Genomic DNA, 13,250 nt, shown 5'->3' on the forward strand with positions numbered 1-13,250 from the left:
AGGTACACCCCAAACTATAGGTATACTCCAAAGTACAGGTGTACAAAGTACCAGAATAAGATGAACCCCAAACTATAGGTATATTCAATGTACAGATGAAGCTCAAAGTATAAATATCCCTAAACAGATATGCCCCCAAAATACAGGTACACCTAGAATACATATGAACCTAACATCTCACTCCAAGCCTGACAGTGGGGATCAAAGCAGGAGTTTCTGGAAGGCATAGAGAGGGAAACAGAGAAAGAGAGAGAGAAGCAGAGAGGAAGGGAGAGAGAGAGTGTGTAGAGAGGAGGGGGAGAGGGAGGGAGGGACAGAAGAGGCCTGGCTAGAGGAAGGGTTCCCCAGACCCCTTACTGACCCTGCAGCATCCCATCTAGTCTAAACAAGCACCCAGACAGACCAAACAGCATTCTGGCCAGAGAACTGCTCCCTGATTGCACAGACTTGGGGGGGGGGAGGGCAGACGCAGAGAGAGGAGCTGCTGGCCAGATGGTAGAGGAGTGCAGGCCCCCATGAACACCCTACCACTGGCCCTTTGGCAAGCTCACCTGGTCTAGGCTCAGGTTTCCCACAGAGCACCCATCAACCAGGACCCCCAAGAGCAGGTCAGCCAGGGGCTACTCTCCAGAATTGCTGCACCCTCCCATCCCAGGGTTGACGCTGACAAGTCAAACATGACAGTGATGTAGAATATTGGTGCTAACCCCCCACCACACAGTCAAATCCCAGGTGTGGCATGCAGCACCCCCAAATGTCAACTTCCCCAGTGGCCTAAGGCTTATTGGTAAATGAATTACAGCTGGTCTGACCATGTCCTGCCCCACACTATGCTATAGGCTAGAAGACAGCAAGGGAGAAGGAAGTGGAGGGAGAAAGCAACAACAGCCTTCTATACTCCAGGTTCCCCATTCTCTAGGTTGAGAGAACACTGCTCAAGAGCAAAGGATCTTCATGGTTAGCAAGTTCAACAAGCACCTAAGCTGATGGCTAATAGGGCCAGGGAATGGCATCAACTGTGACAGGAAAGATAGAGCCTCCTCATCCCATCACAGCCACGACTAGCCATGAACAACCTCAGCCGACCACAGCCATGAGACCAACTATGCACCATCATCCCACCACAGCCACAACTAGTCAAAGCCATCTGTAAGCACAGCCACAGCCAACCACATACCATCAACCAACTACAACAAAACCAACTACACACCACCTCAGCCAACCACAGCCATGACCAATCACATAGTAACATCCCACTACAGCACCAAAAATAGCCATGAAGCATCATGAGTGGGGGAGATGGGCCCATGGTCCAACCCATCTTCATTCTCACAGATTCAGGCCATGAGTTGAGCTCAGGCCCTGCTTGGAGATGTGTGTCTCAGTCTGAGAACAGCAAGCCAGCAGCAGGAGGGTGTCCTGGCCAGCACCATTCTATTGGTCCCAATATCCTGCAGCACAGTGCCCAGCTAAAGCCAAAGGCCCAGCATCCCAGCCTGCACTGGGGTCCAGCATCTCCCACCTCCCTGGCCTCACCTGGCCCAGCCCCTCTCACCCGCACTCACCCGGATCCTGCGCATGGCTGCCACGATCTCCACACGGCTGTTGGGTCTTGGCACGTCCAGGCTCCCCACGTACTGTGGGAGAAGGAGACCCAGTAAGCAGGGGACAAGGGGTCCCCATATAACCAAACATAAGCAAAACAGAAAAAGAAAAGGGCTCATGGCCCAGACTGAGACTGAGCCCCTCCCCCAGGGACAGACAAGAAGCCCAGGGTCGACCCAGGGTTTGGGGGTGCCTGAAGATCTGGCCCCGTTCCTCAGCTCCTGGCGGAGGTCTCAGGGTGGAGACGCACACTCTTGTGATCCACTGTGATGGTCTCCTTTGTAAAGGGGAGGGGCTCAGTAAAGGTTAGTGAGAGGGGGTCATGGTGTCTCAGACAAAGATGCATCGTGAGCCCCCAAATGGCTCAGCTTGCACCCTGGATCCCACATCTCCTGCTCTTACTGCTCCAAGATACAAGGCTTATGAGGAAGGACCAGCTTGTACACTCACCTGAACCCAGAGTGATCTCTGAGCATAGAACCAGAAGTAAGCCCTGAGCACTGCAGGGCGTGGCCCCCAAAACTAAAAGCTTTATTTTCCTTTAAAATTCCTTCATAGGGGGCTGGAGCGACAACACAGTAAGGAGGGCATCACACATGGCCTACCTGGGTTTGAACCCCAGCATCCCATAGGGTCCCCCCAAGCCTGCCAGGAGTGATTTCTGAATGCAAAGTCAGGAGTAACCTTAAACACAAAAGGGTGTGGCCCAAAACCAAGCAAACTTTAGAACAAAACCTTCATACATTTCTATAGAAAATACTAAGAAGTAGGCCAGTGCAATAGCACAGCATTAGGGCATTTGCCTTGTATGCAGCAGATCCAGGACAGACCTGGTTCAATCCCCAGCATCCCATATGGACCCCCTAGCTAGGAGCAATTTCTGAGCACATAGCCAGGAATAACCTCTGAGAGTCACTGGGTGTGGCGAAGGAAGAAAAGGAAGGAAGGAAGGAAGGAAGGAAGGAAGGAAGGAAGGAAGGAAGGAAGGAAGGAAGGAAGGAAGGAAGGAAGGAAGGAAGGAAGGAAGGAAGGAAGGAAGGAAGGAAGGAAGGAAGGAAGGAAGGAAGGAAGGAAGGAAGGAAGGAAGAGGAACTAAGGAGTGATAGATAAATAAATCTCCCATTTAAAAAAAAAAGAATGAGGTTCTGGAATTCCCTCCTCCCACTTGAGGTCACATGGCTTGTCCATGGAGATCAGACCTAGTGTCTGCAGTGGTCCCCACTCAACATTGGAAGATCATCGGGACCTGGAGGACAGTTTCTCAGTAAACCTGGCTCATGTCCTTCAACAAAAGCTCCACGGGTTGGGGCCAGAGCAATACCACAGTAGAGAGGGTTTGCCTTGCTTACAGCCAACTCAGGTTCAATCCCTGGCATCCATATGGTCTCCCAAGCCTGCAAGGAGTAATCCCTGAGCACAGAGATAGGAGTCAGTCCTGAGCACCGACAGGTCTGGTCCCCCCCCCACACACACACACAAAAAAAACCACTTAGTCCCCTGGGCTAGCCAAGTCTTCATGGCAGAGGATGAAGAATGTGGGAAGCCAGCCTAGGTACCCTACTGAGCATGGAGGCTTGTGGGGGCCACACAGAAATGCTGCAGCAATGGGCAGGTCAGGTACTTGCCCAGAGGGTGCACACACACACACACACACACACACACACACACACACACACACACACACACACACACACACTAAGGCCAGGTATGCGCTAAGGCCAAATGTCTAGGGACGGATCTAGCATATGCTAGGACACTCGCTCATATTCCTGGCGGGAGCTGACAGTGCAAGGTCCACGCACAGAATCCGGGAAACACATCTACATTCCACCCACGGCCTCCTGGACAGCCCAGGCTAGGGCTCTGGCTTCCTGGCTCCAGCATCGTTACATTAGGGTAAACCGGGGCACAGAGCAGCTGCCTGGGTCCAAATACAGATCGATGGAGCCAACTGAGCCAGGAAATAGATCCTGCATTCCAGTAGCTCCTCAGGCAGGGGGAATAAGGGGGATGGGCCAGCTAGCCTCAGTATGGGTTGAGCCAGAACAAGGGGAGACCAGACCCCTGGTTAGGCTAGTTGACCACTAGGGTACCATGCAGAACACAGCCCATCACCCCTGGCTCTGGGTGTTCCCAAAAAATAGGGTGCTCCCAAGATCTTCCCCTGGCCAGACATGGGTCCTACAGGACAAACAAAACAGTGAGAATTGCAGTGTGACCCGCCAGGAAACATGCAGGAAACAGGTGGCCTGCTGCCCCTCAGAGGGCAGGTCTCAGGACAAGATGGCCCTTTCCAGTGTTGTGGGTCTGCCCAAAGCCCCTCAGAGGAGGGACTCCCCGGGAACGTGCGATCATGCACTAGCTGTGTGTCTGCAAATCCGACACCAAGAGTCTGAGGAAGGGGTGGGGTCCACACTGAGGCTGCTGGCTGCCCCCCAGACCTGAGCACAAATCCTGTCCACCACCACCCCCACCAGCTCGCCCTGTGCGGGAACACGCAGGCACATGCGGGCATCACCTGCTCCCGGGCCTATCTTGGCCCCAAGCCTGCTGCTGGCACACGCCGGTTCCTTCCCCAGACCCCAAAATAACAAGCATCTATAAATACTTTGGCTTCCTGAAGAACTGAGCCATGCCGCAGTCAGGGAAAGGCTGGGAGCAACTGGGGTCTCCCACAGACAAGGTGAGGGGCAATGGGTGAAGGCAAAGACCAGGGGCAGAGGCACAGGTAGTACCCAATTCAGGGATGGCAACCCCAGGATTAAAGAGTTGGCTGGGCAGGGACACTGCTTGTGACAGGCACACAGATACCAAGGGATGGATACTGGAGATGTACGTCAAGGGATGGACATACAGATGACAGAGATAGACACTCCAGGAAAGAAGACCCAGGACTTGGCTGGACATAACAAGAACAGACACAATGACCAGAGTTACAAAAAAGTGGGGGGGGGGGCGAGATGGCACTAGAGGTAAGGTGTCTGCCTTGCAAGCGCTAGCCAAGGAAGGACCAAGGTTCGATCCCAGGGCGTCCCATATGGTCCCCCCAAGCCAGGGGCAATTTCTGAGTGCTTAGCCAGGAGTAACCCCTGAGCATCAAACGGGTGTGGCCCGAAAAACCAAAAAAAAAAGAAGAAGAAGAATTGAAAAAGTAGGAGGAGGGCCCGGAGAGATAGCACAGTGGCGTTTGCCTTGTAAACAGCTGATCCAGGACCAAAGGTGGTTGATTCGAATCCCGGTGTCCCATATGGTCCCCCGTGCCTGCCAGGAGCTATTTCTGAGCAGACAGCCAGGAGTAACCCCTGAGCCCCCCCCCCCCAAAAAAAAAGTAGGAGGGCTGGGGGTGGAGTGGAGAAAAGGGAGATTTGGGACATTGGTGATGGGAATGTTGCACTGGGTGTTCTTTACATGACTGAAACCCAACTACAAGCATATTTGTAATCAAGGTGTTTAATAAAGATATTAATAGAAAAAAAGAAAAAAAAGTGGGAAGGCACTTGCCTGGCACTCAGACAAGCTGGGTTCAATCCCCAGTACCATACAGTGGCCACTAAGCACAGAGCTATGAGTGAGCCCTTAAGCACAAAGCCAGGAGTGAACCCTGAGTACAGAGAAAGGAGTGAACCCTGAGTACCACCTAGTGTGGCCTGACATTCCCCCAGAAAGAATGAAATGATTCTTGCCTCTGGAAACCAGCTAAAGACACTGAAGTCAGGATGTCAAGTCATGCATGGAGACTCCACGGCAAGGATGTCACTGAGGATATGGGAAAGAGGCTGGAAGATAGGCATGTCCTTCCAAAGGACGGCCAGGGGACAATCACCCACCAACCGCCTCCCCACCATGGCAGTAAAAGCTTGGCACAGGGGCCACAGGCCCCCTAGAATGATGCTCCTCTCTCTCTAACCCAGGGAGTTCCCATCCCTGTCCACATGCATGAGAGGGGCCCCTAAAGCCTGAGGATGGTCAGAGCAGGTTTGGGTCAGGAAGCAGACGTGGGCCCCCCCCAAACCCTGGCACCCCAAAAGGGTTTTTCCAAAATGAGGTCACCTCCAAAGGACCTGAGGTATAGGGGAAAACCTTGAGTTTGTTCCTGATGATGAAAGACCTGGCCCAGGCCTCTGAGAGCACCAGGACAGAAACTATCCTGGAGTACAATGGCTCTTGGACAGGAAGAGAGACAGACACTCCGCCCACCTCCAGCCATGCTCTTCCAGGTCAAAGATGAGGAGGGTCAGGAGTGAAACAGGACGGAGCCTTGTTAGTTTGTTTTGGGGGACACACACAGCAGCTCTCAGGGGTTACTCCTTGCTCTGTGCTCAAGAAGCACTCCTGGCAGGCTCAGGGGACCATATGTGATGCCAGGAATCGAACCTGGGTCAGCCATATTCAAAGCAAATGCTTTCCCCCCATGTGCTATTACTCCCACCTGACTAACCCTTGTTTGACAGAGAGAAAAGAGAAGGAAGTGAGCTAGCAAGTCAGAGAGAAAGAGAGAGGAGAAAGAGTGGTGTGGGGAGAAAGAGGGAGAAGAGAGAAAGAGAGGAGAGAAAGGAGAGAAAGAGAAAAAGAGAGGAGAAAGGGTGAGAGAGAAGGAAGAGGGAAAGGGGAGAATGGGATGTAGAAAGAGAGAGAAAGAGAGAGAGAGAAAGGAAAAATGTCTGCTAGAGGGGAAGACGGGGAAAGAGCAAGGAAGAGGGTGGGAGGGAAAATAGGAAATTCACTGTGGATGGGTGTTGGACAGTGGATTAGTGAAACTCGATCACAAACAACTTGAACTGTGTATCTCAAGGTAATTCAAAATAAATTGGAAAAAAAATACTAGGGCCAGAGTGTTAGCACAGTGGGGAGAGCATCTGCTTTGCACACGGCTGGCCTGGGTTCAATCCCCGACATTTCATATGGTCCCCCAAACCTGCCAGAAGTGATTTTTCTTTTTTAAAGGAAGGCAGACAGCCACATGCAGCACCTCATTTGGATGTGTCTGGAGTCTTGGAAGCTTGACTACCCTATGTTCTCTTCTTTTTTTTTTTTCTTTTTTTTGTTTTTGTTTTTGTTTTTTTTTTTTTGGTTTTTGGGCCACACCCAGTAATGCTCAGGGGTTACTCCTGGCTATGCGCTCAGAAGTTGCTCCTGGCTTGGGGGACCATATGGGATGCCGGGGGATCGAACCTCGGTCCGTCCAAGGCTAGCGCAGGCAAGGCAGGCACCTTACCTCTAGCACCACCGCCCGGCCCCCCTATGTTCTCTTCTAAATGGACCTTGAGAGCTTGTTTGGAGGTTCTAACAGGGGAGCACAGCTACTCATGTACCCTTGACCTAAGAATGGTCCTCTTTGACCGAACACGTAGCTATGGGAGGGATGCACATGGAGTGGTGAGGGAGAAAGAGGACATCCACCTAGCCAGCCAGATCAGCCGAATCAATTCTGGTGATCAATGGGGTGACAGATGTTGCAGCCAGATTGCCCTCACATCCCAGAAGTGATTTCTCAGTGCAGAGCCAGGAGTAACCCTGAGCACTGTCAGTGTTACCCCAAACCAAAAATTAATAATAATTTAAAAAAGCAATAATAAGGTTGGAGCAATAGTACAGAGGGGAGGGTACTTGCCTCATATGTGATCAAGCAGGTTTGATCCTCGGCACCCCAGAGGGTCCCCCGAGCCTGCCAGGAGCGATTCTCTGAGCTCAGAGACAGGAGTAGACCCTGAGCACCCACTATTGGATAATAACAACAAACAACGAACCAAGGCCATAGGCCTCTCTGGGCATCTGTAAACATCTCAGCACTCAGCCAGCAGCTGCCACAGTGTATAGTCCTGACTCTCCTACTCTCCTACCGGGAAATTCCAGAGGGGATCCGCCAACCCGCTGGGAGGGGACGCTGGGTGACATCCAACAGGGAGAAGAAGGGACCACAGCCTCCCCTTCCACCTCACTGGCTTCATCACATCCCACAACCCCTGCCAACCTTTTCTCCCACCACCATGGTATGTGCTGGAAACCAGCCATGTGCCCAGTCCAAGCGCATGTCCTGTGGCTGGTAGTTCAGCCGTCCTCCCTGCATAGAATGAGAAGGGAGGTACATGAGTGTGGGAGGGGAATATGTGTGGAAGAACAGAGGTCCATGAGCAAGTAGGCATCAGGCACCCCCAGAAAGGACCGTCCTCAAGACCCTTTGTGAGTGAACACCAGATTTTAGGGATCCCCCTCTTGGAAGGGGCCGACAAAATCCAAACTGGCTCCCTCCCCACAAGCATATGGGGGACCTCATTGGGGGATCTCATTACATAAACCCTCAGCACTGCCAGTCACCCCACAATCCAGGGGGTGCTGAGAGCAAACCCTTCCCCAGACAAGCCATCCATCCGTTGCAGCAACATAAATGATTCAAGTCCAAGGGGAGGAAATTCTTCCCAGCCGCTGGGGGGGGGGGGGAGTGCTGAGGACACCTCCCCCAGATTCTTTTAAGCCGCATACCCTGGGGATCCATTGGCAGGGAGAATGGCTGGGGGCCTGCAGGTTCAGGAACCTCCTACCTACCTATCCTACCAGCTGGCACACAGCTCTGTTGAAACTGAGCTGCCGGCACTGGGCCAGGTTATGCCACAGTAGGGACATGTAGGGGCCATTGTCCAGGCAAAATCTGTCTTGTCTCAGGGCCAGAGTCACAGGACAGCATGAATTGACCTTATGGGCCTGGAGAGACAGCACAGCGGCGTTTGCCTTGCAAGCAGCCAATCCAGGACCAAAGGTGGTTGGTTCAAATCCCGGTGTCCCATATGGTCCCCCGTGCCTGCCAGGAGCTATTTCTGAGCAGACAGCCAGGAGTAACCCCTGAGCACCGCTGGGTGTGGCCCCAAAACAAAAACAAAAACAAAAACAAAAATGGCCTTACATGCTATCAACCTAGGTTCAATCTCTGGCACCCATAGGGTTCCCTGAGCCCTGCCAGGAGTGATTCCTTAGTGCAGTCAGGAGCGATCCCTAAGCACAGAGTAATTCCGAGGACGTCTCCCCATGTGTGATGACCTGTTGCTGGTCTAGCCACTGTCCTCCCCACACTCCCCTGAGTCATCTGCTATTTTCCAACATTCTCACGATGTCCTGTGCCCATGGCGTGTGTGGGGGGCAATGGAGAGGGGGTGGCATTTGCTGGGCTGACTCAGAACTCAGATCTGGGTGGACACGCAGATCTTGGGAGCTGTGGGGCCTGTGGAAACCGGACAGGGGGCCCCAGCTCCACTCTGCAATGTGAGGGGTTTGGACAGGAACACAGAGGTGGCCTCCTAGGAGAGGAGTCAGCAAAAGAGAGTTTTCCATATGTCCCAGAGGGGCCAGAGGCAAGGGTACAAAGGGCAGAGCAGAGGCTTTGCTCACCGGCCCCCCCATACCACCAAATGTGGCCCCCAAATCAGAAACAAACAGCCCAGCCCCTGGACCCTGCATCCCTCCCACCCAGAGGCTAGAAACCCTGGTATGAGCTACCCATGGATGACCAGAGGGCAAGGGTTACCCAAGGATAGACACCAGCCACCATCCAGGGTCACTCATCACTCACGGAGATGTGAATCACTGTCCATGGGTCTCTGCCCTATCACCCTGATCCTGAGGAATGAGGAAGAGGGTCTGGCCCCTGCCCACTGTGTACCCCTCCCCCCAGTGAAGGACTCACTTCCCAGAGCAAGGAAGATTCAGGAAAGAGCAAAGCGATGTGGCAGGGAATTGGCCCAATCCAGGAGACTAGGAGGACAGAGCCGGAGGAAGACAGAAATAGTGAGGTGCATGCCTAGTGGGAAGGGCCCCCTAAAAGGGGGCAAGAAGTGGCTCACACAGCAGAGGGCAGATTTGAGGGTAACATGAGGGCAGAGCATCAAAGTGATACCAGGAAGAGAGAGGACCCCCCCCCCCCCAACAAGGAAATCAAGGAGATGAGACTACAGGATAAATTGGGGAAGGTTGGGCCCGGAGAGATAGCACAGCAGCGTTTGCCTTGCAAGCAAGCCGATCCAAGACAAAGGTGGTTGGTTCGAATCCCGGTGTCCCATATGGTCCCCCCGTGCCTGCCAGGCGCTATTTCTGAGCAGAACAGCCAGGAGTAACCCTGAGCACCGCTGGGTGTGGCCCAAAAACCAAAAAAAAAAAAAATTGGGGAAGGTAAAGTCAAGGTCAGCCAAGTGTGACCAGGGGAGAGGTTGAGATATCATTAGGGTTGGTCCATCAGCACTGCCAAGACCTGGGGGTTCACAGGAAGAGAGGAGGAGACAGACCCCTACCCCCTTGTCTCCTTACATCGGAAGGCGAATGCAGAGAACCACAGCTTTCTGGCACTCCAGGGTCTCCCCTATGCAACAGCATAGGCCCAGGGGTTCTTCTTGGAACTGCCCACAAGGGACCAGCCAAGGCCATGCACATTTCCCACAGAACAAGGCATGGGAGCTGCTGGGGTTGGCTGGAGCACCACCAAGTCCGCTTGTCCAAGGAAAGTGAGGAAAACACCACCGTGTGCTCCAAGAAACACTAAAAAATACAGAATTATGCAAGGCAGATGGGAGTGAGACTTAGGGGTGGGCCGGCCGCCGAGGGGATGGGACTTGAGAGCCATTTCTAGGGTTCAGTTTTAGAAATGAAAGAGAGAAAGGAGGAGAGATGCAAGGAAAGTCCTCGAGACCAGGCAGAGGAAAACAGATTTGAACTGGAGAGAGAAGCTTGTCGTCAAATAGGACACAGGCTCCAGAAGTTTCCCCTGCCAGCCATGTGTTCACCATCTCATGGAAAGAGTACCAGGCACCCAGATAGTTGGTATTGGTCAGTTGTGGGGTCAAAACCCCTTTTCTCCCCTGCCCCCCCACTGTTTCTTTGTGGCCAGGGGATTGGTGAGCCTCGTGGGCCTCCTGTGACCTGAGATGAGTTGAAGCATGTGGACTAGGGGCATCGCACTGCTGAGTTGGGGGCCTGATAGGTTCCATGTAGGCTCTGGGTGTTTCTCAGCTGTGGAGAAGGGGGATCTACACCACAGAGATTAGGTGGCCAGGGGTGGGGACAGGGCTCTTGCTGCTGCAACCTAAATTCTTTTTTTTTTTTTTTTTTTTTTGGTTTTTTTTTTTTGGGCCACACCCTGTGACGCTCAGGGGTTACTCCTGGCTATGCGCTCAGAAGTTGCTCCTGGCATTCTTGGGGGACCATATGGGACGCCGGGGATCGAACCGAGGTCCGTCCTAGGCTAGCGCAGGCAAGGCAGGCACCTTACCTCCAGCGCCACCCGCCCGGCCCCTGCAAACCCTAAATTCTTAGTGGTCCCTGGTCCCTTGAGGCTGTTCTCCATCTTAGAGTCAAGAGTCAACTGTCGGCCCGGAGAGATAGCACAGCGGCGTTTTGCCTTGCAAGCAGCCGATCCAGGACCAAAGGTTATTGGTTCGAACTCCCGGTAATCCCATATGGTCCCCCGTGCCTGCCAGGAGCTATTTCTGAGCAGACAGCAGGAGTAACCCCCTGAGCACCGCCGGGTATGACCCAAAAACCAAAAAAAAAAAGAAAGAATCAACTGTCACGGGCCCCAGTGGGTGTAGCCATGTTTCCCCACCACGGCCCTAGAAGTCTTCCTGGCACTGTGTTGGCCACGGCTAGAACCCCAAACCCAGAAGACAGGAAATGACAACAGAATCTCTCAGGGGGCAATATGGTTTGGGAGTAACACTGAACCCCAGTTTTATTGCCTCTCAAACTAAGCTTTGCAGGGAAGATAGTCAGCTGTGGGTACCCCTGAAAGCCCAGTGATGACATTGGCAATGACCCTGGTAATGAGCCAGGGATCCTGACTCTAACCCCTTGTGGTTTTCCCTTCCCACACCTCACTCAATGGCCTGGCAGCTGTTGCCCCAAGTCAGATGGACACTAAAAACCTGGGAGTTCCAGGCATGTGGGGTCCCTGGGTTTAGACTCAGGGTGTCCGGGGACAGGGCAGAGGGGCTTCCTGATATGGACCAACCCCTCTCCTAACCCATGGTCCCAGCTAGAAGTTCAGGACCATGGGCGGATGCGAGCTTCTAAGAAGGGCTCCTGATGCAGCCCAAACAGCTGGGTTATGAGAGAGGCAATTCCCAGCTCCCCCTCTGAGGGAAGTTCCCCCCCAAGCAGCACCCCATGCTAGTGGGGATGGATGGACAGGGAGCAGCTGGCAGCCAGTCCCTGGGGAACCGCTAGAAACCAGTCAGGTCCCCGCCCCCCCAGAGCTGTCAATCAGATCCAAGTTCAGATGTAGCCAATGCCCCCCTCCATGACTGTTGAAGATATAAACTCTTGAAGGATCCTGAGGTCAGAGCTCTGGGCTGAGATGCAGGTGCTGCCCCCTACACCAGAAGGAGGTAGCCCATCGTCTCCTGGGATAGTGAGGTCACTTAAGTAAACCCAGGTGGGGCACCCAGGAACTGCCCCGTGAAGCTCAGCTGCTGATTTGGCTGCAGGGCCCTGAAAGAAAGTCTGAAATGCTGCCCCCCGGGGGGAATCCGCAGTGAGGCCAGAATGATTGTGGCCAGGGCAGAAGCAAGAGCACAGCTAGGGGTTGTTTGCCTTACATGAGGACAACCTGAGTATCATATACGGTCCCTTGAACATCTCCCAGAGTAATATTGAGTGCAGAGCCAAGAGTAACCCCTGAGGACGGTCAGTTTTGACCCCTACCCAGAAATGATTGTGTAGGGGCTAGAACCCCAAATCCCACAGCCTGCAGGTATGTCCAGCCTGGTCCCAATGGGGCAGGAAGATGTCCCTTTCCCTCCCTAAGCCACATGCAAAGCAGATTGCAGAGCCTGAAGCCTGGGCCTTGATGCAGAAAGCAACCAAGTTTGCCAGCCCCTGTATGCGTATGGGGTTACTATAGGAACCACAGTGTCAGAATGGCCCCCAGACCTTCTGAAGGAGACATTGCTGGGCTGAAGCCAGCCCAATTGGTACAGTGTCAGTTCCGCTCCGACAAACTCTGACCCCGTGTCCCCCCCAGAATCCATTGATAATTGGCAGAGGCAAGACTCCGACCTGCTCATCAGGGGGCTGAATGTCAGGGTCAGGGACCTCAAAGCAAGGAGAAAGGCTGCAAATTGCGTCTTCCTCTGGTGCTTCAGCAAACGAGACCCCACCAACATGATGGTGACATGTCTGTCCAGGAAGAAGCCCAAGGAGGTCAGAGAAACAACCATTTTAGTGATTCCACTGTCCCTGACCCCCAACAACAGGAGGGGATTGAAATGATGCCCTGAAACCCACCCTCTGCTCAGACCCAGCATTGTGGGCTCCAAGATTCAAGTAGGAGCTTGGCTGTGAAGGTGAGGAATAGGGGATAATGCCTACCCAGCTCCTCAGCCCCCTGTTCCACCAAGGGCTCCATGGCCACTGTGAGGGGGCACCCAGTTTCCACTAGCCCCCAAAATGCATGGGGGGCACCTTTGGGAAGGCCAACTCGTGGGCTCTCATGTTCTCCAGAGCCAGGTTAGAGTCCCTGTAACACCCTTCTGCTGGAGGGAGCGGGGAGGGGAGGCCGATTTCTCCCCATGGTGTATGGCCTCTGAAACCGGTAGGACAGCCCAAGATAGAGAAAGACACTCCAAATTCCAGATACCTGGACTTCCTTGTGCCAGAGAAAGAAACAT

The 13,250-nt window shown here is 53.4% G+C and overlaps 1 protein-coding gene across 1 annotated transcript in view; it reads right to left on the bottom strand.

The window, feature by feature from the left end:
• Positions 1 to 13,250, bottom strand: part of NOS1AP (nitric oxide synthase 1 adaptor protein) — a 38,993-nt gene that overhangs the window by 24,981 nt on the left and 762 nt on the right. Inside the window, exon 2 of the mRNA XM_049776502.1 lies at positions 1,566 to 1,637. Within this exon, the coding sequence (XP_049632459.1) occupies positions 1,566 to 1,637 (72 nt within the window). The remainder of the gene's footprint in view (positions 1 to 1,565; positions 1,638 to 13,250) is intronic.

Source organism: Suncus etruscus, chromosome 7 (genome assembly GCF_024139225.1).
Source record: "Suncus etruscus isolate mSunEtr1 chromosome 7, mSunEtr1.pri.cur, whole genome shotgun sequence".
Lineage (NCBI taxonomy): Eukaryota > Metazoa > Chordata > Mammalia > Eulipotyphla > Soricidae > Suncus > Suncus etruscus.